This window comes from Mauremys mutica, chromosome 20 (genome assembly GCF_020497125.1).
Source record: "Mauremys mutica isolate MM-2020 ecotype Southern chromosome 20, ASM2049712v1, whole genome shotgun sequence".
NCBI classification, from domain to species: Eukaryota; Metazoa; Chordata; order Testudines; family Geoemydidae; genus Mauremys; species Mauremys mutica.
Window position 1 is genome coordinate 9,575,761 of NC_059091.1, and position 27,748 is coordinate 9,603,508.

At 57.6% G+C, this 27,748-nt stretch overlaps 2 protein-coding genes across 6 annotated transcripts in view; one reads left to right on the forward strand and one right to left on the reverse strand.

Moving 5' to 3' along the window:
- The window catches only part of LOC123353370 (ras-related protein Rab-3C-like), a 1,186,649-nt gene that overhangs the window by 635,715 nt on the left and 523,186 nt on the right, over positions 1–27,748 (forward strand). The window lies entirely within an intron of this gene.
- Positions 822–27,748, reverse strand: part of LOC123353364 (syntaxin-binding protein 2-like) — a 29,290-nt gene continuing 2,363 nt past the window's right edge. Inside the window, exons 3-20 of one of the 3 annotated variants that reach the window (XM_044994386.1) lie at positions 27,334–27,383; positions 26,228–26,309; positions 25,553–25,629; positions 17,065–17,179; positions 15,921–16,024; positions 14,621–14,769; positions 13,810–13,894; positions 10,158–10,288; positions 9,904–10,011; positions 9,115–9,172; positions 8,509–8,574; positions 7,758–7,838; positions 7,298–7,433; positions 5,499–5,605; positions 4,925–5,014; positions 2,195–2,280; positions 1,539–1,696; positions 822–984 (exon numbers count right to left, since the gene is read on the reverse strand). In XM_044994386.1, coding sequence (XP_044850321.1) covers positions 905–984; positions 1,539–1,696; positions 2,195–2,280; positions 4,925–5,014; positions 5,499–5,605; positions 7,298–7,433; positions 7,758–7,838; positions 8,509–8,574; positions 9,115–9,172; positions 9,904–10,011; positions 10,158–10,288; positions 13,810–13,894; positions 14,621–14,769; positions 15,921–16,024; positions 17,065–17,179; positions 25,553–25,629; positions 26,228–26,309; positions 27,334–27,383 — 1,763 coding nt within the window. In that variant the 3' untranslated portion in view covers positions 822–904. Of the gene's footprint in view, positions 985–1,538; positions 1,697–2,194; positions 2,281–4,924; positions 5,015–5,498; positions 5,606–6,746; positions 7,202–7,251; positions 7,434–7,757; positions 7,839–8,508; positions 8,575–9,114; positions 9,173–9,903; positions 10,012–10,157; positions 10,289–13,809; positions 13,895–14,620; positions 14,770–15,920; positions 16,025–17,064; positions 17,180–25,552; positions 25,630–26,227; positions 26,310–27,333; positions 27,384–27,748 lie in introns of those variants that run through there. The other 2 variants (XM_044994384.1, XM_044994385.1) reach the window with 2 other exon arrangements.

Genomic DNA, 27,748 nt, shown 5'->3' on the forward strand with positions numbered 1-27,748 from the left:
CAGCCCCCCCTTTCCTCCCCCCGGGTGCTGGGACTCAGGCCTAGGAAACATTAAACCCTGCACAGCTGGAATGGGGAAGGGGTTGGTTGCCATGGAGCTGGGGGTATTCATGCTGGGCTGTGGCTCTGCTGAGGTTAGTGGGGTGCTCCAGAGAGTTCAGGCTCGGCCAGAGCTGTAGGCTGTCCCCCAGGTCTCCTGGCAGCCTGTCTGTGGGTGCGCACCTTGGGGGCAGGCCTGCCCCTAACCCTGGTGCTGGGGCTGACGTTCCTCTCTATCCTCCACCCCACCCCCCAACAGGACGTCAGCCTTTACTTCATGCTGTGGGGCTGCCTGCACGTCTACCAGCGCCTGCCCGACAAGGCGGAGGACGTGTGCTGCGTCCTGACGCACCCGGCGGGATGGTGGGCCAGCTGGCTGGGCTGACCGGGAAGCCCCTCATCTTCACCATCAAGGCCAACCGTGACTGCACCTTCCTCAAGATCTCCAAGTCGGACTGGTGTCCCCCTTCCCCTCCTCCTCCTGTGGGCAGGCTCTGCCCGCCTCCCACCCCACTTCCATCTAGACTGGTGGCCCTGCCCTGGCCAGATTGGGGCTGTGTCCCATTCCCCACCCCCATAAACCAGCCAGTTGGGCAGATGTCTCTGCTGCAGCGTTTTAATTGTGTGTCCCCAATCCGCCGCCCACCCACCTGGCAGCCGCACAGCAATTATCGAAATGGGCTGGCCTGCCCCCTGCCCTAACAGCCAAGCAGCCTGGGGGTCCCCCCCAGCCCCTCTCCCATCCCACCCCCAAGAACCGACACCACAGCCAGGAGTAGGGGGGAAGGTGCCTTGTTGAGAAAAGCAGGTGGAGCTGGGGGCAGCGAGCTGTGGGGGGCAGAGTCTCTGGGAGGAGGGGGCTGCTTCTAGGCCTCCTCGGGGGCCAGCTGGTCGAGGGTTTGGACGTCATCCAGGAAGCGCCTGGGGGTCAGGATGTGACTGGAACCTGCGGGGGAGACAGTTGGTTGGCAGCAGTGGGCACAGTGGGGGAGGCATGAGGCTGGCATCACCATCATCCCCATCCTTGCAGTTGGACCCTGCTCTAGTGCAGGGGGGGAGGAGACAGCCCCTCCTACCCACCGCGGCCTGGCACCGCACCCCTCGTACCGCTGTACCCTGCATGGCCAGGCAAGAATCCACCCGCTGACAGTGTTCCTCACCCTTGGGTCTTAGAGGGGTGTGTGCAGGGGGTGAGCCATATCCCCATGGGTGTTCCTGGGGGTGTCTGACTGGGCCCCCACACATGGTCCCTGGGCAAGGAGAGCCCTGGGGAGCCAGAGGCCAGGAGATCAGGTGGCTAGATACAGGCCATGTGGGGCTGCGGGCAGGTGGGGCCAGCACATCTGTTCCCAGCCCCCCGGGTGCAGGAGGACAGAGGGTGGCATGGGCGCCCTGTGGGTGCTGGGCAGGTGGTTCTAGGGTGTCCACCTCCCAGAGGGTCCCGACTGTCCCTGACCTGGGCATTCCAGCCACCCTCCCCCCAGGACTCGCCCCACTCACCGATCACCACCTCCCACTTGCCCTCGCTGGCCTGGGTCACTTCGTAGGCGCAGCGCATCTCAGACATGGACACCCCACCCAGCACATAGATGATGAGGCGCTGGCCCGTCAGGTTCTCAGCCGCTGGCCTGTTCTTGTGCCAATGCCAGAAGCGGGTGCTGGGGGGAGAGAGGGGCAGTGTGGAGACCAGGGGCTCGCTGAGGGAATGCCAGGCGGAGGGGTGGGCACTGCCAGAAGCAGGCGCTGGGGGGAGAGAGGGGCAGTGTGGATACCAGGGGCTCGCTGAGGGATGCCAGATGGAAGGGCAGGGCCCCGAGGAGGCTGGGGGGCAGGCCCTGCCCAAGGCCGTGGGACAGGAGACCCAAAGCCGGCAAGAGGGAGTAGGGGACGGCGGCACCTGCCCTGGGCTGGGGGTGCTGTCTACAGCCCGGCCAGTCCCGTCCCTCCATCCTGGGCCCTGGTGTGCTGAGGGACTGCTGGGGGCGGGAGACATGCTGAGAGGGGTCCAGGGCTCCAGGCTCTTGGGCACCCCGTTCCCTGTAGAGGGCCGGGTCCTGGCCACACACTCCCAGGCACAGAGGCTCCTACACCCTGGGGGGGGAGGGGGGAGGATGTCAGGGCTCTGCCCCCCACAGCCCAGCCAGGCTCAGCCTTACCTGACAGCAGCCTGGGAGCTGGTGGAAGGGACCGGGTCTGAGAGGAAGGGCCACAGCTCCCTGTCCAGTCTGTCCTCAGTGATGTCCTGGTGGGGAGGGCAGGGGGGAGGACAGGTCAGCAGGGGCCAAGCAGCAGGAACCTTGGACCTGGTGGCCAAGCCAGGCCCCACTGGGGGGAAGGGCTGGGACAGCTCCTCACTGAATGATTGACAACCCCTGGGAGGAGCAGCCTGGCGCCCCCTTTCTGGGGTGGCGCATGGGGAGCCAGCAAAGAGCACACGGACTCCTCCAGTGATGCCCCCCATCTCCCCACATCCCCCTCAGCCGCTCAGTGCCCTGCTGTGAACTCCCCACCCCTCCATCGTTATGGGGAGGGCAGAGACCTCCTGCCGCTGGATCCAGGGCCCCTCACTTGGGGGGGGAGGCAGCCCTCAGTGCCCTTTCCCTGCTGCAGGCAGATCCAGGCCCTGCCTCTTGCCCCATGAGGTGTGTCCCAGCCACGCGGGGGCCCAGGCTGTGAATCCGCTGCGTTGACTTGTACAGGGAAGCTTAAGGCCTGACGAGCTGCGGCTGGCGCTTGGGTGGGGGCAGCGCCCCTGATTGGATTAGCCATGGGATTGAGGCTACCGCAACTGCCTGCTCCAAAATCCCACAGGAGGAACCATCACAGCGCTGGAGCAGGGGCCTGGGAGCCTCCCGCCTGTGATCTACCAGGGACAGGAGCTCGGGCAGTGGGGTTAATCCTTGGCCTGGAGGATCCCCAAGCCAGTAGGCTGAAGGCAACTAAATGTGCTCCCCTCACCCCCTTGAGGAGTGCCCCACAGGGCAGGGCGACGAGGGGCTCAGGCCCCAGCAAGCGTGGGGGGAAGGAGCGACCATGTCACCTCTCACAAGCTAAGCAGGTTTGGGCCCAGGCAGTGCTTGGACAGGAGACCTCTAAGGAAAAGCCACTGGGTGCTGGGGGGTGCTAGTGAGTCAGCAGAGGGTGCTCTGTGACCCCAGTGCGGCGCTAAGGGGCTCTGTTCTGCAGGGAGCGGGGAGGGGGAGGGCTCAGCAGGGGGCGCTCTTCCCAGTCAGTCAGTGTTGGCCCCAGTGCGGCGCTAGGGGGCTCTGTACTGCAGGGAGTGGGGAGGCTCTGCAGGGGGCGCGCTCCCCGGTCAGTCAGTGACCAGTACTGTGCTGCAGGAGTTTGTCCTTCAGATGAACGTCAAACAGCTGCTCCTCACTGGAGGTTAGGCCAAGGACCCTGCCGGCCATTCAGATTCCAGTACCAGTCATGACAGTGTGCTGCCTGGATCCCCTGCACTTCCAGCCCCACACACTGATCACCTCCTGCCCTAGACTCCCAGGCAGTGTTGCTGTGCGGCTGTTAACAGCTGCCTGCCACTCCTCAGGAAGAATTCAGGCCTGGTGAGGGACCCCTGTATAAACCGCCCATGCCCCCCCCCCTCCCAGAGGTGGCAGCATCGCAGCACCGGGTAAGACAACTCCCCAACACTCGAGTCTATGATATAAGTCCCTAAGGATGGCAGCAGGAGAGGGCTCTCTGATGAGCCCCTCACATGGCTAGAGCCTTGCACAGATACAAAAATGTGGATTTGCATCAGCCCGCGATCCACGAGCCCAGTGGTCTCCAAACTTTTCTGATCGCACACCCCCTGCCGCGCTGGCTCCACCATTTGTGCCAAAGCAAAAAAAAAAAAGCCGTGTGGACTCCCACCCGAAGCGCCTCTCCTGCCGCGCACCCCCAAGGATCCTCTTGCGCACCCCACTTTGGAGACCACTGCACTAGCCGTCTTTTACCTGTATCCACATCCTCACCAGCAGCAGGATGCGCTCACAAGGGATAGTTGGGGGGTGGGGGGGAGGGGAAGGAGGTCTTTCAGGGAAGACGCAGCGCGAGGGTGGGGACTGAGGTTAAGGGGCAGCGTGGAGGAGGCAGGGTCTTGAGGAGAAGGGGTAGCGTGGGGGTGTGTCTCAAGAAGGGGCAATGTGGGGGCGGGGTCTCGAGGAGAAGGGGCAGTGTGGGGGTGGGGTCTCAAGAAGGTGCAGAGCAGGGGCGGGCTCTCGAGAACGGGCAGCGTGGAGGGGGTGGGGGCAGCATGGAAGGGGTGGGGGCTGGGGGGAAGGGGTGTCTTATCAAGTGATGTTTCTGGGGGGTCACGAGTGATGGTACACGACAGCAGCAGAGCATATTGCATCACAGTGGGGTGGAGGGGTGGGGCCCTGGTATGGTGACCAGACAGCAAGTATGAAAAATCGGGACAGAGTGTGGGGAGTAATAGGTTCCCATATAAGAAAAAGTCCTGAATATTGGGACTGTCCCTATAAAATCGGGACATCTGGTCACCCTTGGTGCAGGGGCCCCGCCCGCTCCAATCCCAAATCCTGCTGCCCAGGAGCTGGTGGGGACGCTGGTGCTGCTCGACCTGCAGGACAGGAAGCAGCGCAGTGGGGCAAATGGGTGCCGGACAGCCACTGGCTGCTGGCTGGCGGCCCCGAGCGCGCTGCGCCCCCCGGGCTGCATGAGCCGGATGCTGTGGGCCAGGCGCTGCTGGGGAGTAGAGACTGACCTGGTTGTCTCTGCAGCCGATCCACTATCTGCAGAAATGGTGCGCGGATATGCAGGGCTCTACACATGGCTGACCCCAAACCAGCCCCACTCCCTTGGGCCCAGCCTGCCAGGTGTGACCCCCCACCCCCAAGGCCAGGAAGCAGATGGCCAGGTACCTCCATGACGTCCTTGAGCCTGGGGGTCCAGCGGGAGAGGTGGTAGGTGGACTCCAGCCGCACCTTCCTCTTGGGTTGCAGCTGCCCACTCTGGGGGAGGAAGGGAGAGGGGGTGAGAGGCAGCAGGGAGGGGGTGCGGGGTGGGAATGGGGGCAGACAGGGAGAGCGCGGCCTATCTGAGTCGCTCCAGCCGGGCTGGCAGGGGAGAGGCAGAGAAAAGAACAGAATGGATCACTGAGCGAGAGAGACAGGAGGGGAGAGAGACTGATGGGAGGACAGAGTTTGCCCCCAATTTGCCGCATGGCCACCCCATGCAGTGGTCACCAGATCCCTGGTGATCTGAGGTCCTGACCCCCAGGGTCCTCTGCAGGGGCAGAAGGGGTCACCCCAGATGGGGAGTAACTCAGGGGTCACCCTCATATGGGGAGGGCGTCACCCCACTGTACAGGGACAGAGGCCACCTCTGCTGGGAGTAGGTCACTGCCATAGGGGCGCACCCCCAGGATGGCCTGGGCTTCCCAGATCTGCCCCCTGGCATGGGTACAGCTACCGGCCCCTGGCCCCAGTCCCTTACCCCAGGCATGAAGGAGGTGCCCAGGCGCTCCATGTTGTAGATGATGTCACCCTGCTGCTGGATGCTGGCATGCTGGATCAGCCTGCTGATGGCCTCCGCGCTCACACCTGCATGGGGAGAGACAGGTCAGCGCTAGCACCCCTGGGACGCACCCACAGCCCAGGCACATTCAGTCTGTGGCCCAGGAGTCCTAGTTCCCCGATCAAATCCTGAGATCCTGCTCTTCCCACCCCTCTCAGAGCTGGGGATAAACCCAGGAGTCCTGGCTCCCAGCCCCCTTCTAACCACTAGACCCCACTCCCCTCTCAGAGCTGGGGGTAGAACCCAGGAGTCCTGGCTCCCAGCACCATCCGCTCTAACCCACTGGATCCCAGACAGTTAATGATTGAATTCAGGTTCTTGCTGCTCCTGCCTCCACAGGTTCTCTCAGCGCTGGGGGCAGGGGTCTCTCTAGCTCCCCCTGGCAGTGCAGTGGGAGCCCCCCTCCCCCAATCTGGGCTCCCCCTTCTGCGGCCAGTCAGGTGCAGTGTCAGAGCCGAGGTCTGGCTCTTTAAGGCTGTGAGGCCTTGAGCTGGAGGGAGGGCAACCCCCCCAAACCATTTACTGCTGCTTAGTGCAGAGGGGGAGGCCTGGCAACTCCACAGCACCCCCTGGCCAGGAAACTGGGCAGCCAGAGGAGCCACATGAGGGCACCTGGCCTGGGCAATGGGCGCAGGGGCAGTGCCTGAGCAGGGTTACAGGAAGGGTCCCGGAGCAGGGCCCTGCCCCACCGAGCCAGCATGGGGCAGGAACCGATGGGGGACGAGGGACTGTGTCAATGTCAGGGTCAGGGAGATTCCCCAGGCCCTGGTGAGCTGGGGGAAGGGGCTGGATGCAGCAAGAAGCAGGGAGCTGGTCCAGGGAGGACACAAGGGGTGGGCAGGGAACTGGTCGCAGGGGGCTCAGAGGCAGAACATGGTGTCTGAATAGCCTGCAGGAAGGGAGGGATGTTCCCCTTCCCTGCAGAGAACGGGCCGGGGGGCTGCTCCTGGTGTGTCTCCCCATCCCCCTCCCTGTAGAGAACGGGCCGGGGGGCTGCTCTGAGTGTGTGTCTGCATCCCCCTCCCTGCAGAGAATGGGCTGGGGGGCCGCGCCGGGTGTGTGTCTCCATCCCCCTCCCTGCAGAGAACGGGCCGGGGGGCCGCGCCGGGTGTGTGTCTCCATTTCCCCTCCCTGCAGAGAACGGGCCAGGGGGCTGCTCCGGGTGTGTGTCTCCATCCCCCTCCCTGCAGAGAATGGGCCGGGGGGCTGCTCCGGGTGTGTGTCTCCATCCCCCTCCCTGCAGAGTACGGGCGGGGACTGCTCAGGGCGTGCGTCCCCTCCCTCCCTCCCTGCAGAGAACGGGCTGGGCGCTGCTCCGGGTGTGTGTCTCCATTTCCCCTCCCTGCAGAGAATGGGCCTGGGGGCCGCTCCGGGTGTGTGTCTCCATTTCCCCTCCCTGCAGAGAACGAGCCGGGGGGCTGCTCCGGGTGTGTGTCTCCATTTCCCCTCCCTGCAGAGAACGGGCTGGGGGGAGTGTGGAGGGTGGACACTGCTGGGAAGGCAGCAGCAGGGAGCAAAGGCCGCTCGCAGGCACCGAGAGGTGGGCAGAGGGGAGACAGGGCCGTAGAGCCAGGCTGGACACAAGCCCCGGGAAGCAGCTGGCCAGGAGGCACCCAGCATGGCTGGGGGGGTGCCAGTCTAAGTAGTGCTATTCCCCCCCAGCCCCACCGACCTGGGCACTGCCTCCAGTGCTGCCCCCTGCAGGCCTGTGGCGTTACCATTGTTCAAGATGTAGAGCAGGATGATGCGGAGCTTGTCATAGGCCTGCACGCTGGGGTCCAGCAGGACGGGCACGATGATCTTCATGTGGTCTTTGATCTTCTTCCCATCCACGTCCATCCCCATGGCCAGGTCCTGGGGGGCGAACACACAAGGCCCAGGTCAGGCCGCTCCGCTTCCTCTCGCCTTGCAGCAGGATGGGAGACGCGACAGCCCCACAGACCACAGCTCGCCTACCCCCTGTGCCAGGGCCCCCTCCTCCCTGGGGTCAGCTCCCCCTGGGGTGAGCAACAGGCCCCCAGGGAGTAACCCGAGCACCATGTCCCCCTTCTGCACCCCTGGTGCTGCATGGTGGGGCTGGCCCTGGCTCCAGCGAGCCTGTGGGTCTGAGACCCCTCTCTCCGGGCTGAGTCATGAGCCAGACTCTGCCCCAAAGCCAGGCTCTGCCCACACACCCACCTGCTCCATGCCGCACAGCTTCTCCACCGATCCTATGAAGTGCTGCATGCAGTGCTCAGCCAGGTTCGTGTGTGTGGTGTACTGCGGGGAGAGACCAGGGCATGGGGGAGTTTACCGCATCACCGGCTGGTCCAGAGCACCTGCACCCCCCAACCCCCAAGGAGGGCCCCTCGGCCAGAGGGGCAGCCCCAACCGGCTGTATAAGGCCAGTACATAGGGATTGTTTTGCCCAGCACTGATGTGCTGCCACCTCTGGGGTGGAGCGGGGCAGCTGGAGGGGAGGATCAGGAGGAGGAAGCAGCTTCCAAAGCAGCCCATGGTTTCTCTGTTAGCCACCACGAGGCTGGGGGCTTGGAGACCAGCAGGTGTCGGGGTACCTGTGCCAGTGGCCAGGAGCTTTCCATTGGCACATGGCCCAGTGGCACCAGGAGTGGCTCCAACAGGCTGGTTTGGAAGCCCACCAAGGCCGTCTCCTGAGAGCTGCAGCAGCAAGGCGTGGGCATTACCCAAGGGCTGCCATTGCTGGGGCATTGCTACTGCCCATGGTGCCACACAGCACCTGGGGGGAAAATGGCTCTGCCCGATGGGACAGGTCAGCAGCTCTCATCAGGCAGTAAAGCGGAGTGCCCCAGAGTGCCCTGCCCCCCAGAGAGTCCCTACTGTGCCTCACCAGCCCCACAGAGCACCCTGCCCCGCAACAGCCCCGCTGAATGCCCTGCCCCCCGCCCACTAACAGCCCCAGCCCCGTTACCTTGTTCAGCTCTTTCTGGTACTGAGGCAACTTCTTCACCATCTGGGACAGGTCCTTGATGGTGGCCTGGAGGGAGGCAGTGGTGAGATCCCGGCCCCTCCCAGTGCACGGAGCCCCCTGCGGGGCAGAGGCCTCGCCTGGGGCCAGCCACAGCAGCCCAGCCACGCGTACCAGGGCCAGGGCGGATCACTCAGGCCACACGTAACTGCGGCTTGGGTTAGACCTGCTCTTCCCAGGCGAGCTGGAATAAGACAGGAGCCCCGCAACCCGAGCGCCCCTGAGGTGTAAAACGGCAGCAGGCCGGGGAGATGCCAGCGTTGGCTCTCTGCAGCTCTTCCTGCACGGCCCCGATCCTGCTGTCTGACCCCGCCCCATGGGCCTCTGCCCTCCCACACCGTGGGGAGTTCCAGAGCTCTGGCTGGGGGCAGGGGGCTCCACATACACTTCTTAGCCCTTTACAGGCAAACCCTGGGAGCAATGGGACAGCCCCACCTCCGCCAAGGCCTCCTGGGGCAGCAGAGCAGCCTCCCCTCCCCATCAATGGCAGTGGGATGGGTCCCCCCATCCTGGACTTCCCAATCGCACCCCCCACAGCCCCCGCCGCACCTTGTCCGTGGTCAGCCTCTTGCTCTCAGAGAAGGTGTGCAGCAGCTCCGTCACCTTCCTGCAGCAGGGAGAGGGGTCAGACTGAAGCCAGGCACTGCCTTGAAGGTAGGGGGCGCCCTGTCCTATACTACAGGTGATAGAGCCCCCCGCCCCACAGCACCAGGGTTTTTTGCCTCGAGAGCCTCAGATGGGGCCGGGGGAGTTAGGGGGGGCTCTTCCCAAGTTACCCCAAGGCAGAGAGTTCAGTGCACCTCTGGGGGCTCCTGGCGCCTTGCTGGGTGGTCTGGGGGCAGCGGCAGGCCCAGCAGGAGGTTGGTGAGGGACTCCCTCAAGGGGACTGTGAGGCGCATGGGGAGATCCTGGGATCGGGGGAAGACAGTGTCCAAGGGGATCCCCGAGAGGAGCTGCAGAGCTGCAGTGGCTCTGGAAGGGAGCACTCAGGGGTCCTTTGGGGAGAGGGGCTGGGTCCAGGAGGTCTCAGCACTCAAAAAGGAGCATGTCTGAGGGACCAGCCCCAGCACTGGGTGGGAGGGGGAGGGGAGTCCTGGCAGTGAGCAGGAGAGGGGTGTGTTGCGGGGGGGTGTCCCTGCACTGGGTGGGAGAGGAGTGTATCCAAGGGGGAGCAGGGTGGGAAGGGAAGGGGAAGGGTGTGTCCGAGGGGGCCCCAGGGTGGGGAGGGGTGTGTCTGAAGGGGATGGGTTCTGGCCCTGGGTGGGGCACGGTGGGCAGTGTCCGAGGGATGGGTGGGGCATGGAGGGGTGTGTCAGGGGCAGGGCTGAGCGCGCTCACTTGGAGACGTCAGCGATGTGCATGTGGCGTAGCTGCACCCAGAGTTCGTCGTTTTCGTCCAGCAGCGCCTCCTTCTCCCGCGAGACGCTGGTCCCTGTCGTCTTGTACCTGCGGGGGAGGGGAGATGGGGTCAGACTGCGGCACCCCTCCCCCAAGCCTGGGGGCTGCAGAGCAGTGCAGGTGCCTGGGTCACATCCCCCCCAGCCCGCCTGAGGAGGAGTGCGGGGCGCCCCCTGCTGGCAGCCAGGCCCTACTTGTAGGTGTCGTTCTCAATGCTGAGCAGGTCGTAGGCCATGGCCTGGTAGGTGAGCTCGTGCAGCAGTGGGGACACCAGGTCGAAGCTCCGGTCCACAATCAGCAGCTGAGAGCGGGCTTTGTCGGGGCCCTGGGGCAAAGGAGAGAGAGACCCGTCACCCCCTGCTCCGGCGGAGGGGTCCTGGCCTGGCTCACACGGCACAATCCAACGGTCCCTGGTGGCCTGAAACTTCACCACCTGCCCTCTCTGCGGCCCAGCCCCCAACCCCAGCAGGAAGCCAAGAGACACCTCCCAAGCTAGCTGGGACGTGCCCTGGGGTCCTGCCCTGACCGGCAGGGAGAGCTCCCCACTCAGCTGTGCTGCAACGCCCCCTGCAGGGACAGGCCACCTGCCCCTCGTGCTAATAGCAATGTCCCCCTCCCCCAAGCACGCTCTCAGCTTGTGCTTCTCCACCAACGGGACCATGCCCCTTGCAAGGCAGCCCCCCGACTGCCCCCTGCCCCATATGCTGCGTGGGGGCCGGGGGAGCTACACCAGAAGGCCCTGGCTGGTCTATCGTTAACCAACACCAGGCCCAGAGACTCTTTGATACAAGGTCCCAGAGGGGGACAATGGGACGTTATCCCGATGCCCCACCTTGCATCTGAGCTGGGACCCCATGTGAGCCTCTAGCTCCCCGCTCCCAGCCTGGGTGGCCCCCAGCATCCAGTTGGACAGAGACCACTCAAATGGTCAGCAGCTCAGACCCACATCATGGGCGGGCTGGCCCAGCCCCTGCTCCCTGCCTGATCAGCATGCACTGCCCTCTTGGCACAGCAGGTGGCGATAGGAGACCAGCCCTGCGCTCCCATGGCAGGCGGCTCTGAAACCAGCTCCAGCAGCCCCAGTGGAACCCAAGCCCACCCAGGAGCACCTCGGCAAGGGGCTGCGTCTGCTCTTCGCTGGGTAGCACAGACCGTCTGGGGGGGGCCGAGACGTACAGCCCCTGACGCTTCCCCAACTGTCCCACCTCAGTACATGGCCCGATTTTCAGCCACACTTAGAAGCAGAACCTTGGACCAGTCACCACCCACTCGCTGGCAGGTCTCCACAGTCTCTGGGTAAATGGGTTGAGGTTAGGGTGACCAGATGTCCCGATTTTATAGGGACAGTCCTGATTTTGGGGTCTTTTTCATATGTAGGCTCCTATTACCCCCCATCCCCGCCCTGATTTTTTACACTTGCTCTCTGGTCACCCTAGTTGAGGCTGACGGGGAAGCGCCTCTCTTGGAGGAGTATCTGGCCCCCACCACTGTAGCACTATCATTGCTTCATCCTGCCTCCCCCCAAACCATGCACGTGGGGCTGGGCAGCGCTGTCACCCCATTGCAGAGGGGGATGGAGGCCCAGAGAGGCTGGGTGACTCACCCAAGGTCACACAGGGAGTCTGGGCAGAGCAGGGACATGACCCCAGAGCTGAAGCCATCATTGCTCTCCAGCCCTACCCAGCCTCGGGGGGTTGCTATGCCCCCCACCCCTGGACTCTGCTCACACCTTTGCCAGTTAGGCTCTGCTGGAGGGATACCCGACTGCAGATGGGGCCTGGCTTAACCATTGGGTCACCCCACCTTGCCCAGAGCAGAAGGGTTTGAGTCAGCACTCCTGGCCCTGCGGTGGGCGAGCTGTCTGGATTCTATTGAAGGGGGCTGGGCAGTCAGGTCTCCTGGCTCCTATTCCTGCCTCTGCCACCTACTCCTGGCACGCTGCTCCATGCCTCAGTTTCCCCCGGGTAACATGGGGATAGTGCTTACACCTGTGACAGGAAGGCTTGGCAAGAGCCTCAGGAATATCCCTGGGGGGACTCACAGGAGTAAGAGCAGCAGGGTGTGTACGGAGCAGGACTTTGACCTCCCCAGCACCTCCCAGCTCCTGAGAATAGCACAGATCAGACAGGGGCTGCAGGCTGGAGCCAGCTCTGCTGCAGCAAGTAGCTCCGGTGGTTAACAAGCATGCTGTCAACCCCTTCCCTGTGTAGACGGTTTGGGCAGCCAGGTGTGCGCGAAGCCGTTGCTTGCTTCTCAGCCCTCCCAGGCTTCCCACGTGAACAGCTGATTTGCGGGAAGCGGTGGGGGTGGGGGAGAAGTGGGGCGGAGCACAGGTGAGCTGGGGCTGGGGTGGGGAGCTGGAGCACCCACGGGGTCGGCGCCTAAGGTGCCACTTTTAGGTAATGTGCTGAGGGGGAGCGGCTGCTCCCCCCAAGCTACGCTCTTGGGTCACTTAAACTTACCAGTTGTTAAATTTAGAAGCCCTTTTAGAACTGGTTTTCCCGCACAGGACAACCGGTTCTAAAAGGGCTTCTAAATTTAACAACTGGTTCCCGCGAACCGGCTCCAGCTCACCACTGTGTCTACATGTAAACCGCTGCAGCTGCGCCGCTTCAGTGACGCCGCCTTTCTCATGCCCCCGAGCGACACAGTTACACCGACCCAATTGCCTCGTGTAGACCAGGCCTCAGTCTGACCTTGGTCAGTTCTCAGGCGAGAGCTCCCAGTTTCCCTCACTTATCCCCCAGCTCAAACCTTCCCAACTCTGTGTTCTCGAGCTGGGGGCCCTGCTCCGATTCCCTGCTGGGAGTGTCCAGCCAGGAGCCCTTGGAGCTGGCACGGTCTTTCTGGCTCCCAAGCTGATCTGGGTTGGATTCTCTTCATTTCACCAAGACAGGGAGGTGACACCCCCTCACACACCATGATTCTTACCTTCCCTGAGAGTCCTTCCCCCCCCCATGTCCCGCCAGAGAAGCCATGCAACATATAGGGGAAACTGAGGCACACATCAGCTTCATAAAAGATATTACAAACATTCCCAGTTGGCCACAGGTGCACAGTCTCCCAGCAGCTCGGCAAAGGCTGGAAGCAAGAGCAGAAGCAACAGGAGAGAGAGATCTGGGCAGGCTTTGGATTTTACATCACTTTGCTTCTCCTAGGGGGACAGGAACCTCTGAGTTTCTTGTGCGAGAATCCAGGGCGGGGTGGGTTTGCAGCTCCCCTCTGCTGGGGGTGGGACGGGGACGGCAGAAGTTGGGGGGAGCCCACAGGCCAGGGCTGACTTGTGGCTAAGGCTCAGGAGAGCTGGGTTCTAATCCTGCTCTGGCAGACTCCCTGCATGCCTCAGTTTCTCATCTGTAACACAGGCCACCCCGCCTCCCCTGGGAGGCTGAATTCATTAGTGAGGTTCCGATACCGTGGGGATGGGTGTAGGAGCACACACAGACAGGAGTGTCCAGGTGTGGAAGAGGCTCCGTGTGCAAAGCTTAGTTCTGTGATCGAACTGCCCTGTTTATAAACAGAGAGATTGTGCTGGGCACACACTTCCCCAGGCGGTGCCTCGGTTTCCCCATCTGTACAGAGGGGATAAGGACACTGGCCTTTGTAGAGCACTTTGAGATCTGCCCACGGCCAGTGTTAGAGAAGGGCTGGGGCCATTAGTCCCCACACAGGGAATGCTATTGTTCTGCCAACCCCTCAGGATCTCCAAGCAGGTTTAGACCCCACCCCTCCCCCGGCCAGGATCTCCAGGCAGGTTCGAAATCGCTCCTCTATCCTTCTACTTCTCATGTGCTCCCCCCGCGGCTCTGTCCCAGGGCGAGGGCACGGCCGGCACAGCTCACTCACCTCTCCCATGCTGGGCTCGTATTCCTTGAACACCTTGAGTTTGGCCAGCACAGCGCGAGCCAGGTCGAAGTTCTCTTCATGGTCCCTGCAGCAAAGACAAACCCTATGGGTCAGAAACCTCTCCTCCCGCAGGGGCACACACACTTCCTGTAGGAGATGACCAGGTACCCTTCTCCCGCTGGGCACACTCACTTCCTGTAGCGGATGGCCGGGTATCTCCTGGGCACACTCACTTCCTATAGGGGATAGCTGGGTACCCCTTTCCCAGGGCACACTCACTTCCTGAAGCAGATAGCTGGGTACCCCTTGTCACAGTGTGGGGGAGACAAGGCCCTGCACCTCCGGCTTCCTGCGACTCACCATGACTCTCAGCCAGCCAGTAAAACAGGTTTGTTTAGTTGACAGCAACACAGTCCAAGACAGGTCTTTCAGGTACAGACAACAGGACCCCCTCAGTCAGGTCCATCCGGCTAGGCTCCCCTCCATTTTCCCAGCCAGCTCCAAACTGAAACTCCCTCCAGCCAGTCTCACCCAGCCTCCCCCCGACTCCTCCTCCAGCCTTTGTCCATTTCCTGGGAAAAGGTGTCACCTGGCTCCAACCCCCCTCCTTGTTCTCAGGTTACATGCTCAGGTATCTGGCCTCAAGGAAAGTCTCCCATCCCCAATGCAGACAGTCCCAGCAAAACTCCCCTGCAACCTGCCCAGGTCAATACTCCCCTTTCCCTGCTGCATCACAGGCACCCACGCAGTATTCAGAGAAAACATTAAGAACATTCCCACTTCGTCACACCCCTTCCCCCGGCACACTCACTTCCAGTAGCGGATGGCTGGATACTCCTCCAGGGTTTCACACAACGCGGCAATCTGCTCTGCCAGCATCTCCTGCTCCTTCTTCTTTTCCAAGGAGCGGTAGGGGCTGAACCAGATGTGGAAGGTCTGTGGCCTGTCCAGGGAGTACACCTAGGGGGCGAGGGGAGCAGAGATCAGACCCTGGTGCCAACTGCTGGCAGCCAGGCCAGCTGTGCCCCATACCACGACCCTAAGATGCGCTGTTGGACCAGACCAGCCTGGCAGAGCTATAGTGAGCCCCTAGTGAGGGAGATCCCTTTGCCAGAGCCACTCCTGTTGTGGCAGAGGGACAGCGGCCCAGAGATTCATGCACCAGCCTGGGATGAAGACTCCCCGGCCTCAGGTCCTTACTGAGCTGCAGACTCCCAGGTGCCCTCGGGGTGTGTCTCTGCCCTGGAGAAGTCAATGTTGGGGGAGGGGGCTTGGCCATGCTTCTAGTCTGGTGAAAGCCCCAGTGTAGCCACGGGCAAACCTGGCATCAACGCGCGTCTGCTGCTGTCGCTTATTTCACTGGCCGAACAGAACGAGCCATTGGGGCAAACGTGCTTGGACACCAATAAAACAGTATCGGCCATGAAGGGTTTGCTGGCGCAACGGGACGGGTGAACCAGCAAAGCCTCCTGACGGACACTCAGCTTATACCAGCCAGAGCTTCTCTTGGCACAGCTGGCACCGGTACCCCAGATGAAATAAGCTACAGTGGCGAAAGGACTGCTTGGCCAGCATATCGGCATCTACCCAGGGGCTCTGCCACCACAGCTGCATCAGTTACAGGGGGGATTTTTTCTCTCGTCTCCGTGACAAACCCAGACCAACAAAGCTTGTGTGTGTAGACCAGGCTCATGTCGCTCTGTGCCTCAGTTTCCCCATCAATGCAATGGGACTGACAACACAGCCCTCCCCTCAGGGGCATGAGGGGGGAAATCCACTGACGACACAAGGAGGGGATGGGGCGGTTGGGCAAAGGGCAGGCGTGTGGAGTATCGGGCTGTCTTGCAGGCCTGGTATAAACCATCAGTAAGAGCTGGTAAAGCCGGGGAGGCAGGGCCCTCCTCCCCCAGACATCTAAGCCAGCGATTCCCCGTCTCACAGGGTGTGAGCAGCCGGCTAGTCCCTGCTGCCCTGTGCTGGCGATAAACCCAGGGCCCTAGAAGGGAAAGGTTCCCCCCCACCCCCCAGCCACGTTGAACACTAAGGGTGGGGTGTCGTACGTCACCGTCTGCCCCGCAGCCCAGCTCCTCCAAAGCCCGGCCACCCCTCACCTGGCTCTCGTAGGGCAGGAAGGCCACGTTGATGTCCTTGAGGGTTTTGATGGCCTTGGTGACCCGTGACTCCCTCAGCTCCTTGACCAGAGGCTCAGGACAGGCTGCAAGGCGAAGGCAGTGGGTGGGGGTGACAGGCACAGGGCTCAGGACCCCCAGCACAGTGCCGCCCCCCCAGACAAGGCCAGGATGGGCACAGCAGGGGCAGTAGTGCTGCACACCTGTGGGGAACCTGGGCAAGCCAGCAGGGACACACAGGAGTCAATGATGAATCCAGCCCCACCAAACCAGAGTCACGCCGGGTTCTCGCCTTCTGCAGCATCAGCAGCGAGGGGGGGCCACAATCTCTCCTGTGCAGCCCCGTCTCACACCCTCCCTCAGCCCCTCCACAGGGGGAAGTGACTGGAGTGTACAGCTCAGGATGATGCACAAGGAGGAACGGGGACTTGGGCTCCCCCTGCCGCTGTAATGGGCAGGGGCGGCTCTAGCTTTTTGGCCGCCCCAAGCAGTCATGCGCGGGAGGCGCCCGGAGCCGCGGGAGCAGCGGACCTCCCGCGGACATGACTGCAGAGGGACCGCCGTTCCCGCGTGGCTCGGCTGGACCTCCCGCAGCTGCGGACGGCTCGCGGGTCCGGCAGCTCCGCTTCAGCTGCCGCAGTCATGCCTGCGGGAGGTCCAGCCGAGCCGCGGGACGAGCTCGTCCCGGGGCTCCGGTGGACCTCCCGCAGGCATGACTGCGGCAGCTCCGCCGACCCAGCCTGCCGCCCCCCCCGGCAGCAGGGGACGCCCCCTAGATTTGGCCGCCCTAGGCACCAGCTTGTTTTGCTGGTGCCTAGAGCCGCCCCTGGTAATGGGGAGAAGCAGATGTGACCCTGACACACTGGGTATTCTGGTGGTGTCCCATCCCCCCACCCCAGTTGGGACTGATGGGAATGGTAGCCAGAGGCCGCCTTCCTGGGCGCACGCTGTTAGCCGTGTTGGCTGGAGGCAGGCCCGTGGGGGAGAAGGAGGGGGGAAGGGGTAGGTGGGGTCGTTCGGTCTGGTCTGCTGGGGCACTGGCCTGCTGGCAGAGAGAGACCCCCCACCCCCACTGTGCCGCTGGCCAGGCTCCCAGCTGGGGAATCCGCTGCCTCCTGATACTCACGGCTGATGAAGAAGACGTGAGCCGCCTTGTAGTTGAAGGTGGGGGTGCCCTGAAAGTCACTGATCAGAGCCTGCACTGACTGCACTGACTGCAAAGCACCAGCCGAGGCCCCTCCCTGCTTCCCGAAGGGCCCAGCCCATGCCCAGCCCCTGGGGACTCAGGGTCCAGCATGATGCCGTCAGGAGGTTGGCTGGTTTTCACCCCCCCTGGCTCTTGGCTCCCTCCCCACCTGGAACAGGACATGTGCCCATGTGCCCGGGACAGCCTCAGGGCCCAGCCCCGTCTCTCGCTGGCACACAAGTGTCCGTGCTCGGCCACAGACGGGACCTGGCATTGGCCTTGCTGCTGAACTAAGTGGGCTCTGAGCAGTGCCCAGGGAACAGCCGGCCGAGCAGCAATCCCAGGCAGCCGCCATCAGGGCCCGCTCCCTCCCCTGGTGCCACACTGGGCACCTGCAGCTTTGCCACACCAGCTAGCCAGGCAGGGTGTTCAGAAGCTGTTCAGACTCCGTGACCGGCAATTGTGACAGGTGAGAACCTGGCTGCCCGGTTGTCACGTTATTGACGTGAACAGGGACCATATAGAACATGGTTTTAGTGGAACCAAATCTTGTATAAATGCGGTCAAATATCTAAGACAAGGTTGTGGTTTGCTGGTTATGGTTATGCTAGCTGTATATGTGTATCATTTTTGTAGTTGAAGTTACAAATATTGGCTCTAGACTGTGTGTATTTCAAACTTCTGCTGTGCTTCTGGGTGCCACCTCACACAAGTTGGTGTTAGCTCTGCCTAGCCTGCTTGATGGCTCACTAAGGATCATCAGCTAAACAACTGACCTATTGAGAGAAGGCAGATATGCTTTGAGACTCAGCAAAGTATGCAGGGACTTGCCTATGTGACTCCAGACTCCATTTTGCTGTAATTTTCCACAGTAAGAACAAAGAGGTGTTCTTACACCTGGAAAAGACTATAAAAGGCTGATGCCTCATCTCCATCTTGTCTTCAGTCCTGCTTCATACTTCTGGAGGGACTTTGTTACAAGGAAGCTCTACACAAAGGACCGAATGACTCATCCCAGCTGTGGATGTACAGTACTCCAGAGACTTGATTTGAACCTGCAGTTTATTCTATCACTGCTACAAGCCTGAACTAAGACCTTTGCCGTTACTGTATGTAACTGATTCCATTTGACCAATTCTAGCTCTCATCTATATCTTTTTCCTTTTATGAAAAAACCTTTAGATTTTAGATTCTAAAGGACTGGCAACAGCGTGATTTGTGGATAAGATCTGATTTATATATTGACCTGGGTCTGGGGCTTGGTCCTTAGGGATCAGGAGAACCCTTTTTCTTTTATTAGGGCATTGGTTTTCATAACCATTTGTCCCCATAACGAGTAGCACTTGTGGTGATACTGGGAGACGGGAGTGTCTAAGGGAATTCCTTGTGTGACTTGTGCTTAGCTACTGGGGTAAGACCAAAGTCCTCTGGCTGGCTGGTTTGGTTTGCCTTAGAGGTGGAAAACCCCCAGCCTTGGGCTGTAACTGCCCTGTTTTAAGCAATTTGTCCTGAATTGGCACTCTCAATTGGGTCCCGCCAGAACCAGCATCGTTACACCAGTCCCGAGCCCCAGGCCCCAGCTCGCAGGCCTCTACTACAGCGCTCCATCCGTGGGCAGCACCTGTGGGTTCTGGGCTGCACCATGCTCCGCCAGTGCCCCCTGCCCCTGGTCTCCCTCCACTCGCCTCCCTGCAGCAGACGCAGGAGCCTCCTCCCCCACAGCCCCTGCTACGTGAGCCTCTGCCTCAGCGATTCTCCTTCGCTTTGAGTCTCAGCTGAGGTTAGACTGACCAGATGTCCTGATTGTATAGGGACAGTCCTAATATCTGGGATTTTTCTTCTATAGAATCCTATTACCCCTCCAACACCTGTCCCGATTTTTCACACCTGCTATCTGGTCAGCTTAGCTGAGGTTGCCTCTCTCCACCTGCTGCATCATCCTGTTGCCGGCCCAAAAAGGCCTGAGGCAGCAAACAGTGGTTCGTTGCCCGGTGTGCGTCGCACTAATTATCACACCAGGGTGGAGAATGCAGAAAAAGTTTATTTGAGCTCAAGTAAGGTGCCAGGGAGATATTTACCATCTCAAATCCTGCACACACAGATACAAGCTGTGTGTGTCTTCTTATACATGATTTCAACAAGGCATCCTCATTACCCCCCACTAGTCTCCTCCCCACTCCTATACAGTGTATAGTTAACAATTAAATCATCCTTGACAGCAGACAATTCATCTCGTAACTTTTCAAGGCTGTTAGCTTGGTTTACTTCTGAATTTATTACCTTGCCTCGCCTCCCCTCCCCTCTTTCTAAACTAAACAGGAGATAGTAAAAAGGGGCCCTATCTTCTGGTGTCTTACACTGATAAGAAGCTGTTACACATTCCATTCTCAATACTAGCCTGGGAGTTCAATTAGAGTTTAATATGGAAGCACTTTGGACAAGCATAAAATAACTTTGGTCCATTCAGGCCTGGTACAGAAAAGCTTCATTAATACTGTGGTTTTCTACCCTCCTAAATTATCTAGGGATATGCCTAATGACTCCAACAATCCCCCCCTTTGAGAATACTCAACAAACATTTGGCTGAGTTTTCTCATACTTTGAAGACAAAAAACAATTAAACTCTAGGGAGCTGGGGTATTCAGTTCCACATTCATCCTCCCTATGGACCCGGTAAGATTCGGTATGTGGAAGCCCACACCCACCCTAACCGGTCCTCATGCCTGGAAGGAGCATTGTGAATGTCCATACTTCCATCCAGAAAGTGTCCAAGTATGTCATCCCCCTGACCACAGATCAGATGGTTCCTGATAGTCTGTAAGGGCAGTGGGCCAAGTCTGGTGCTCAAGATCCATCTAAATATACCAGATCCCACTGCAATACCTTCCCAGTCTCAGTGATTCTCAATACCATCTCTGTCAGCAACTTCTGGGTCATAGAACTGAGGGTGGAAATGACATGTAACCCACCAACTCCAGCCTGTACTTGGGATAGCTGAGCTCTAAAAATAAGGCTAGTGGCCCCTTCTAGTTGGCCCAATTTCTCATCATGTTCCCAGCTTTTTTAAAAATATTTCAAATGGTTGCTATATTATTGGCCTGAGTCCACAGAGATCTGGTCAATTCCCTCCTCTTGCAGAGGAAACAACCCAGGCTTTCTGTTGTGCTAATCTAATGGCAGCCCCTTGTGAGCAATACATGCTGGAGGATTTATCCAAACCACAGGACGCAGCCTGTAGAATAAACCCCAAAAACTAATCAATACCACAGTCTCAAACAGGGGTCCCACAAATTTCCTCCTGCCAGTGTATAATTCTTGGTTTCTACACCAGGGTCAGTCCTTAATGTCCTTTTTGGTCAGGAAATCCTGGATTCTGACACTGCACAACGCTGTTGGTGGTCACCAGGACTTAATAAGGGTCTTTCCAGCATAGAGCCAAAACAGTCTTTCGCTGGTGGAGCTTTACATTAATCCAGTTTCCTGGTTCCAAGGGTGGCAGGACTCCTAGGGTCTTTGTGTAGTGCGTCTGTACCTGTAAAAAAGAAACCTAACACATTTCATTAGTGCCTGTCAGCGATTTGCAGACTTTACAGCTGTGTGGGAACATTTAAGCCCCACCCCCCCTTGTCTTGGTTGTTAGCTAAGTCTTAGCTGAGAGCAGTGTCCTGAAATGGGGCTAATGCCCTATCTTTAAACTCAGCATGTTAGCTATTTTTCCTCAGTTAACTCGTTCTTCTTCCTTTTTCCTGTTTGGCTTCTTTTAACCTACAAAGGAAACTTAGCCTTCACTTATACATCTTTTTCTAACAATGAACACATATACATTGCCTTTATACAGTACATTAGTCTTATTATTTAAAGTTTGTCACATCTATCCTTTTACTAAAATAACTTTCGTCAAAGCTTTAGGACAACAAGCTAGGACAAGCACACCCACTTTGATGAGTTTATTTCATAGAGCCTCTAGTCCAATAGTTTCCCACCATCCCCAGCCCTCTGGCTAGAAATCTGAGATAGCCAGAAGGATCCAAATATAATATGGGGAGTGGGTTAACTTTCCATGTCCTTGCTTCCAAAAACTATTAGTATGCAAGTTTTATTAACAATTTTCAATTAAAAGATTTGGCCAATAAAGTTTCTCTCTCTTATTTAAGGAGATGTATTAGACTTTAGTATATCACATTTTTCCCAATTCATCCAAGCACTTTGTATTCCAAGTTGAACAAAACAAGTATCTGTATTCCAATCCAGACCATCCCATAAACAAAACAATTTTGGCCACCAGACAGACACCACAAGACAGAACATAAAACAAAACATAATTTTTACTGTGCCATCAAAGGCATGGTATGTTGAATGTTGTTCAGCTAGCATCAGTTTTCTCTGATTATCTGAAAGACAAAAACAGGGGTCTACCTTTTCTGGGTAGTCAATCATCACTGAAAATATACAAATACCTTCGTTGATTTCAGGCAAAACAGGGGAATTACCCCATATTTTTATATATATGTTTCATAGGCAGCTTAGGTCTCAGTGACTTCTACTTTATCAGTTAGATAACTTGCATCAATACAGATGCTTCCTGACTTGCTTTGTACTTTTAACTCCTGCTTTTAAACACTGAAAGAAAACATCAACACTTATAGTGCCTTTAGAACCTAATAAGATTTCAATTACATAGCACTATATAAACATTTTTTAGATAATTCAACTAAATGGGTCATAACCAAATGATTGCAATCTAATAATTTCTTTGCCTGAATTTATTTACAAACATTTCAAAGACACCAAGAATTTTTCTCTTTAGCATTTTTACAAAGTTCAACTGCTGTTCCCTCCAGCAACTACGGAGTTAACTTTTCACACTGCCTTAAATCACTCACTCGTTTTCTCCAACAACCACTTTTCTCAACTTAAATCACTATGACAAGTATCCTCCTGGATATTTGAAATCCCCATGTTTATACCTATTTACTCCTTTCTTCCACTAGACCCTCAAAAGTTTCCAACTTGTTTTCCAATCTCTCCATCTGTTGCCTGCCTGCCTGGGCCCGATCCTTCTTTTCTAGCTGAACCGTTCTTTCCCTAGACACCAATTTGCTCCACTGCCAGTTTTAACTAAGGGGGGGTTGGCTTCTCAACTAGCCCCCACCCTTCTGGTCTTTTTCCCTAAAACATTTTAACTCACAAGACTACCTAAGTCTTCCCTTGTGAGGCTTGCCACCTGGGCAAAACACATGGCCCACTGGTGTTTAATTATTTAATCTCCCCTTGTAGCAAACACACTACTATTACGGTGTATGCTGAGCACAAATAGTTAAATTTTGGCAAGTCCCTGAAGGACTGGTACTTGCTTAGCCAGGGCTTCCTTTTCTAACTGAAAATCCTGTCTCAAAGCCTGCAACTTACCCTGAGCGCAGGTTTGAGTTGCTGTCTGGGTCATGATCTATGCTCTTAATTGCTCAATTCTAGTTATCAAGTACATATTTGTTCTTTTTCTCCAACTACTCTATTGCCCAGTCCTGCTGCAACTGGGGGTAGAACCCCTTTCTAGTTCTCAGACTTACTGCAGCTGAGAGTAGGCTCACCTTTAATCATGCAATCCTCAACATATAACACCAACAGTTCCAAACAAAAGAAACACAACATAACAAAGGTAAAACAAATAGATGGTGTAAATTCTATAGGGCTCCCCCATTCTCAATTACTCACCAAACTGTGACAAATCTGTTACCAATTTATCTACTGCAGGACGTTGGGGGAGGATAAAACACACCATATAACCAAACCCCAAAGCTTCCCCAAGCCTTAAGCCACTTTAATACTCACACATATCCAGACTGACCACGTCTGTATATAACATTCAGAGAAGGGGAATAGGTGGACGGGAGATTATTCTGTATATAGCTTGTCCAGTATTTCCAACATGCTTCCACTCTTGGGAGAGCTGTTCTTTTACACCCTGGAATCTCCTGCAGTGTCTCTTTCAGAGATTCCAGTTCAGGTCACCAAGCCATACCAGCTCTGGGATTGCAAAGACTGTTAAATCTCACTGAACAGTTAAGCTTTGCAAATGCAATCTCAGTTCTGTAACTTATATTACCTTTAATTTACCTCTGTCTATATTTTCCCACAGCCAGCTGGGGCTAAAAGCAATTTTTCTTTGTACTTAACATAGTCTGACCTAATACACAGAGCAGCTCTCTCTTTATCTCTGGGCTTAGCAGAGTTTCAAATTAACCCATTCCTAGACGAATTGCTCACACCGTGTCAGAGGCTTTTCCTTTGGTAATTAAAAGCTCCTCTGAGATATATGATCTTATCTAGATTGAAGGTACCTTCTAATGGACATTGTTTAGATGGATTTTCACGCGTGTAAAGATTCCAATTCTCTAAATACCTGCAGGTTTCAGGACCATAATGTACGTACATGTACTATGCTGGGGTACCCTTAGGGGGTGAGGTAGAACGTTTAGACTGTCCCTTCCCCCATTTTCCACTTACACACACAGAGAGGGGGCCCTGTCCGCACTAGCGGCTCATAAACTAAGAATCTCTCCCTACAGGACACTCACACAGGAGAGATTAACGAGGATGACTGACTCTTCTACATCTCCCTTCAGCAAAGAGCGTCGGCTAGTCTCTGGGAGACACAGACGCCGTATACTCTAATTGCATTCAATGAGATGATCAGACTGTCAGTAGCCCACACGGAAAGGAAGGGGGGGGGAGGGAAGATAGGTTCACACATTCCTAGACCCAGGCAGCTTCCTCGCCGGACGATGCCAGGCTGAGTCAGCCCACCGTGGGTCGGATCTCCTAAAGATCCACTAGTTACTGGGCTTGCGTTAGACTACTCCTGATCATTAGCATTTGCTTCACAGGTTAATCTGGGCGTCTTCCAGTAACAGACACTCACACTGGTATACACACACACACACACACCAAGACCATTATTCCCACGGACAATCCTCCTCCCAGTGCAGCTCTGGGGCATATGGTGGGGGATTTTTACAAGAGCTCTTTATACAAACAGTTTCAAAAGCTACCCATTTGCTAACAAAACAAAAGTAATTGAAGGATCATGTTGTAATTAAGTGATCCTTCTGGTGGCCACCTTTCCTGGCTCTCTAGTTGATATTGAGGCCAGTCAACTGTACAGAACCTTTTTAGTTTACCCTTAATCATTGGATCCAAACCAAACACTTTCCAATTTGCTAGAATGCATTCTGGGGGCATACACCATGCCCTGCCTGTACTCCATCCCTGCCCCATACCTATGGGAAGACACTGGGCGTCCCCAGGTCTTAACAGGCAAACAAAAGGTTAACAGCACTGAACTGTTCCTACCTTTTCCACAGGACCGGTTCCTCACCGTCGCCCGCAGCTGCTTCTCCACTATCTGAGCGCGTTGCACCGTTGTGTCCTCCAAGGTCAGCCTGACGCGTCTCTGCCGAGGCCCCCGGTAAAAGCACCGGTGCGCGCTGGGCATCGGCTGTGACTGTCGTCCACCGGCCATTGGAGGAGTCCGGGCAAGGCATAATTTTGCTTCGAGCCCACCCAGGGACGCCAAGACTGTTGCCGGCCCAAAAAGGCCTGAGGCAGCAAACAGTGGTTCGTTGCCCGGTGTGCGTCGCACTAATTATCACACCAGGGTGGAGAATGCAGAAAAAGTTTATTTGAGCTCAAGTAAGGTGCCAGGGAGATATTTACCATCTCAAATCCTGCACACACAGATACAAGCTGTGTGTGTCTTCTTATACATGATTTCAACAAGGCATCCTCATTACCCCCCACTAGTCTCCTCCCCACTCCTATACAGTGTATAGTTAACAATTAAATCATCCTTGACAGCAGACAATTCATCTCGTAACTTTTCAAGGCTGTTAGCTTGGTTTACTTCTGAATTTATTACCTTGCCTCGCCTCCCCTCCCCTCTTTCTAAACTAAACAGGAGATAGTAAAAAGGGGCCCTATCTTCTGGTGTCTTACACTGATAAGAAGCTGTTACACATTCCATTCTCAATACTAGCCTGGGAGTTCAATTAGAGTTTAATATGGAAGCACTTTGGACAAGCATAAAATAACTTTGGTCCATTCAGGCCTGGTACAGAAAAGCTTCATTAATACTGTGGTTTTCTACCCTCCTAAATTATCTAGGGATATGCCTAATGACTCCAACAATCCCATCCAACCCCCATGGGACTGCACTGCGGAGAGGTCCGTGGGACAATCTGTGCTTCCCGTGGCAAAGAACACGAAGCCCAGCTCTGGGGAAGCAGCCTCTTGGGGGGCCCCTACTAGCCCCATTCCCATCCTGAGGTCGTGCTGCGCATCCCCCCGGACAGCGCCACCTCCAGGCAGCACGAGGAGCTGCCCCGGGGTCTCCCCTGCTCCCCATCCACCTGCCCCAGGCCCGAGCTCCTACCTTCTCCACAGGGCTGAGCAGGTAGATGGCCTCCAGGCTGGGGATTGGCTCCCGGCACTTGTCAATATCTTCCACAACTTGGGGAGAGCAGACACTGGGTGTGGGTCAGTGCATCCTAGCCACCCACCCCAGCTGCTCTCCACCGGGATGGGGGGAGGGAAAGCCAAGGGGAACAGGGATGTTCGCTGGCAGCAGGCTGGGGGTTTCTGCAGGCTACAATGCAGCAGCTGCTTTGATGTGGGGCCATGGGCTGCGATGCTGCCACAGTACGGAGCAGGGAGGGAACATCCCTGTGTACTGTGCTGGGGGCACCCCGCTAGAGCCCTGGCTCAGCTCTGTGCCCCTCAACCCCAGGGCTCCTCCACCCTGGAGCAGGGAGCCAGCATTCCCCCTCCCCAGCCAGGACCCTGCCTGCAGCGTGGGGGAGGAGCAGCGAGGAGTTAACGGGAGCTGAGAAAAGCGCTGAAGAGGTTCCAGGGGCTGAAAGCGCCGGGCTAAGGGTACTAGAGCTGGCTGGGAAGGTACCAATAGCAAGGAGGGCATCTAGGGGGCTGCAAAGGGAGGAAACTAGATGCAAACGTGAATGTAGACAAGTCAACTCCCCAACTGTGAGGTGTGTCCAAGGGGGAGGGGAGCCCTGGCGGGGGGATCAGACGGGAGGGAGGGCCCACTCACGTGTGATGCCTTCGTTCATGATGTCGGACATCTTGCAGCATGACGAGAGGATGCGCGTGCTCGGGTGGTCCATGATTAGCACCTGAGGTAGCGAGAGGGGAGCTAGTCACTGCCCTGAGCCCAGCTGCCCACCATCATCATCCATGGCACAGCCAAGGGAGCAGAACGACTGCTAACGGCAGAGCCGATGGCTCCCGGCCCAGCCCTTCCACAGCAGAGCAGCAGGGCCGTTACCAAGCCTGCACTTGGCTGAGCTGACCGTGCTAAGGACTGCGTGAGGAGCGACAAGGAAAGCGGCTCTGAGCAGAGTGGCTGGTATGAGATGTAGGAGACGGAGACAAACCTGGGACCCCCGGCCATTCGGAATGGCTCTACCCTCCTAGACTGGAGGAGATCAGCCTCTTCGCCCAGGTGACAGGGTGAGTGCAAGAGGCAGGGACAGAACCCAGGAGTCCTAGCTCCCAGTGCCCTGCTCTGATCCACCACATACCCGGTCCCCAGCCCTCGGACAGAACCAGGATCAGGCATGGAGAAATGGAATGAGAGGAGTCTCCATGTTCCCCTAGGAAAGCCCTGTAGGCCATCGGCCCAACATCTCCACCACCTTCCTTCCGTGCCGAATGAACTCATTGCTCTGTGCAGCCCAGCATCCCTCTGTACCAGATCCAGCCACTGGGAAAGCTAGTCCCCTGTGCTCCCTCTGCCGCACCGGCCTAGCCCACTGCTCCACACACCCCAGCCCAGTCCATGCCGGGGGCTCAATAACCTGCCTGCCCAATGGTGCATACTGCCCCCATGCTTGGCGTCTCCTGTTCCTCCTCCCACCCAGGCTGGCTCACTGGGCCCAGTGGTCTGATCCGGTGGGGGGGGGGGGGGCGGATATGGGGCTAGCTGGACAAGCTGGGTCTGATCCAGCACAGTGGGAAGACAGACATACCCAAGCCTAGCTGGGGACGGATGATGGGCTAGACAGAGCAGGGATCTGATCCAGCCTGGAAAACCTCAGGTTCCTAATGAATCCCAAGAGGCTGGAGGGGGAGGAGCACAATATATGGATACAGCATATCCCCAGGGGGACACCAGGGCAGCAGGCCCGGCCGGCTTACCTTCCATTCTCCTTCCTTCTTCACGCTGCGAAAGACAACGCTGAAGATCTCTGTGAGGGAAAGAGACGGGGATTAGTGGTGGGGCTCGGACAAGATGGCTGTGCCCTGAGCCAGGACCCACTGGCTAGTAGAAAGACCCCTCGGGGAAGTGGCTCAGAGGCTGCTTTCAGGCCAGCTAATGATGTGCTCCTAGCAGAGCCCCCAGTCACCGACCGTGGTGGGCTGGCAGGCTAGATGGGCCGTGGCTCTGATCACCTTTCCTTTCTGCCAGGCCAGATACGAGCGCAGCTGAACTAAGGATCTGACCCCATGCAGCAAGAGACAGGGCCGGCTCTAGGTTTTTTGCCGTCCCAAGCAAAATAATTTTGGCTCCCCCCCCCAGAGCCCTGAGCTCCCCCCCGCTCACCAGTGCCCC